This window comes from Manihot esculenta, chromosome 3, assembly GCF_001659605.2.
Source record: "Manihot esculenta cultivar AM560-2 chromosome 3, M.esculenta_v8, whole genome shotgun sequence".
In the NCBI taxonomy this organism is placed as follows: Eukaryota; Viridiplantae; Streptophyta; class Magnoliopsida; order Malpighiales; family Euphorbiaceae; genus Manihot; species Manihot esculenta.
Window position 1 is genome coordinate 18239209 of NC_035163.2, and position 3469 is coordinate 18242677.

The 3469-nt window shown below is 45.0% G+C and overlaps 1 protein-coding gene across 1 annotated transcript; it reads left to right on the forward strand.

Moving 5' to 3' along the window:
• The first annotated feature begins 835 nt into the window (after window positions 1-835).
• On the forward strand, window positions 836-1663 carry LOC110607270. Its single transcript, XM_021746355.1, has one exon. The coding sequence runs from the start codon at window positions 836-838 to the stop codon at window positions 1661-1663; it is 828 nt and encodes a 275-aa protein (XP_021602047.1).
• The last annotated feature ends 1806 nt before the right edge of the window (window positions 1664-3469 follow it).

A 3469-nucleotide genomic window follows, 5' to 3' on the forward strand; every position in this document is an offset into this window, starting at 1 on the left:
GTAGAAGAAGAAGAATGGAGGTCGTCCTTGTGCAATCTGCAAATGAGAGGTGTCAAGATGAGCAAAAAAAGGTGTTTCTCGGCTGGTTAAGATCTTCTTAAATAGGATTAGAGGCTGATCTTGCTGCCCTAGAGGTACTTGCTGCCCAAGTTGTGTCTGAAAAGGAAAGAATCGCGTTGCAAGCACTGCAGAGGGAAGGTGGCGCGCGCGGATGCTCTGCAGAAGGAAGGTGGGGCGCGCGGCATGCATGTGCAGAAGGGAAAGTGAATCTGTCCAGTCTTTCCTTTTTAGGTGGAGCCTTCATTTGAATTTTGAATGCTGAATGCAGAAGAGGCAAGTGCGTCTTCTTGAAATCTTGCTGCCTAAATAGGAAGATATGACTGCTGCAATGTGTGCACATCATTGAACAAGGAAAGAAAGATCTGCAATTTGAATTTCAAATAATCTTCTGATTGAGCTTTCCTTATTTGCTTTTGCTTCTGCACTTTCCTTATTTGAAAACTTTTCTTTTCTGAAAACTTTTCTTATTTGAAAACTTTCTTTTTTTGGCACTTTCCATATTTGGCACTTTTTGGCAGTTTTAAGAGCATTTTCTCCAGATTGTCTCTTTACACCTAATATCTGCAAAACATGATTAAAACCACAAAATTAAGCATAAAAGATGTAAATAAACATCAAGAACATAATGAATAAGTGGACTAAAATATGCTCTATCACCATACCTAAAAAATTTATGATGCCACCCATGGCAGCATACGATGGTGCAGGGAACCCGAGAGAGCACATCCTTAGTTACAAAACTTTCATGGAGTTGCAGACCTTATCGGATGCCTTGATGTGCAAGGTATTCCCTACAACGCTTACAGGCCCAGCGAGAGCCTGGTTCAATAGCCTGGAGGCCGGGAGCATCCAAAGTTTCAGTGACCTCGCCAACATCTTTATCAGCCGGTTTATAGCAGGGGTGCCGGCTGACAGGAAAACCAGTTACCTGGAGACTGTCAGGCAAAAGAAGAACGAGTCCTTAAGGGAATATGTAGCTCGTTTCAATACGGAGGCCCTACAGATACCCGAGCTAGACGAAGGAAGAGCTGTAGAAGCTATGCAGAAGGGGACCACATCCCCGGAGTTTTTTGGCTCGCTATGCCGGAAACTGCCCATTTCTTTGGCGAAACTGATGAAGAGAGCGAAAAAATACATAAGGCATGATGATGCCTTAACAACCAGCATATTTGCTGAGGAAGCAACCGAAAGGAGAAAAGTGCCGGAAGAAAGGAGGTCAGACAGACATGAAAGGAGAACGGACAGGCATGAGAAGAGATCGAATAGGGGGCCCGAGATATACAAACAACCTTGGGACAGAAGAGAGCATAGGCCACCCCTGTGGATCCCAGAAGCAATCATCCCCCTAAATGCCTTTAGAGCCGAGGTGCTTATAGCAGTCCAGGACAAAGAATTTCTTCAGTGGCCCAAACCCATGAAGGCAGAAGCAAATTGGAGGGATCCTCACAAATATTGTCAGTACCATCGCACTCATGGCCACGATACTAATGACTGCTACCAAATGATTAGTGAAATAGAAAGACTGATAAAGAGAGGCCACCTCCGAAACTTTGTGAAGAAACCTGAGGGAGAAAGACCTCAGCGAAACCCTACAGTAGAATAGCCCCGAAGGTTGGGAGCAGGGCCAGTCAATGATGGCTCTAGCGGGACCATCAATATGATTGTCGGAGGAACTGGAGGTAGGATGAGCAGAAGAGGGAAGAAGAGGAATCGTGATGAGGAGGGAAGCAACAATGAAGTGATGCAGGTGGTGAGCCATTCCTCTGCAGTCATCTCTTTCTCCCCAGAATCTGCTCATGGCATCCAGATGCCTCACGATGATGCTCTCATCATCTAGGCTGTCATTCACAACTACCGAGTTAGGAAGATCCTGGTTGACGATTGAAGCAAGGTGAACCTACTGCCATACAGGGTCTTCCAGCAGATGAGAATCCCAGAAGATCAATTGGTAAGGGATCAAGCCCCAATAAAGGGAATCGGAGGAACTCTGATAGCTATGGAAGGGAAGATAAAGGCGATGCTGACCCTAGGAGAATTGCCCCAATCTCAGACCCACTACGCTGTGTTTCTAGTGGTAAAGCTCCCCTTAAACTACAACGCAATACTGGGAAGACCTACTCTGTATGACTTGGAGGCCGTGACCAGCATCAGATACCTGGCTATGAATTCCCCACAAAAGCAGGAGTAGGGATAGTTCGAGGTCGGCAGGAAAAAGCAAGGGCGGTATACATAGCCACAGTGGCCGAGCCAAGCCCAACTGACGAGCAATGCGACCCGGAGGTTATGGAAGTTAGAGATGAGAAGAAAGAGGCCCGGATAGAACCGGTAGAGGAGCTGGAAACCTTCCCTTTATTAGAAGCAGAAACAGATAAGGTTTTTAGTCTCAACACCAGCCTGACTAAAAAACAAAAGATAGAAGCCATGGCTCTGATCCGAAGTCACACCTCAAGCTTCGCTTGGAAGCCTTCTGACATGCCCGGGATAGACCCTGAGATAATGACCCACAAGCTGAACGTCCTTCCTGAGGGTAAGCCAGTAAAGCAGAAGAAGCGGGTAGTAGGGAAAGAGAAGCAATAAGCTACGAGGGAGGAGGTGCAAAAGCTAGATGAAGCAAGATTCATCAGGGAAGTAATGTACCCACAATGGTTGGCAAATCCTGTACTAGTTAAAAAGGCCAATGGCAAGTATAGGATATGAGACGGATCCAATAGGGTAAATTTCTAACAATGGTGTGGAGCAAACTTATGTCATTGAAATGGATCTAAAAGGAGTTCAAAATCATATTCATATGATCCATATATATTTGGGGCTGCTTCAACTCATATGGGACAGATTTGGTGCAACACTTGCAATCATAGGCTTAGGGAGCCTAATCAAATCTATGGGCTAAAACTACACAAAGGGAAGCCTAAAGTGAAGATCAAGTAAGGCTTTTGTGAAGATTCAGCTTTGTCATGATGGGCTTGCTATATTTTTATTATTTAACACTTGTTTTATTTTAGCTTTGTTTGGGCTTGTATTCTGGCCATACTTTATCTTTTAAGTTTTAGAGTGTTGGGCCATGTTTTGAGCTTATGTTATAATACTTATGTGTTATTTTAGTGTGTAATACCCGGCTAGACTCCAGTATCGGGATTCCTACCGTCCGGTGGAATCTTGGATGTCGGAGGCCTCTAGAAGGGTAAGAACCATGTTTTTTATAAAATGTTTTAATGTGTTTTATGTTTTAAGCATGAAAGAAAATGAGTTTTTGCATGAAAATAGCATTGGAGGAAAACTCAGGTTCGACTGCCGAACCCCTAGTTCGGCCACCGAACATGGCATGCATGCGGGGGCACGTTCGGCTCCCAAATGTGGCCTGGCCAGCCACTATAAAGGGGTCCCTTAGCCGAAATGGGCGAGCTCTTCT

Excerpts from the sequence above, each read along its gene's own strand:
- LOC110607270 (XM_021746355.1), top strand. The coding sequence starts at position 836 with ATGTGCAAGGTATTCCCTACAACGCTTACAGGCCCAGCGAGAGCCTGG.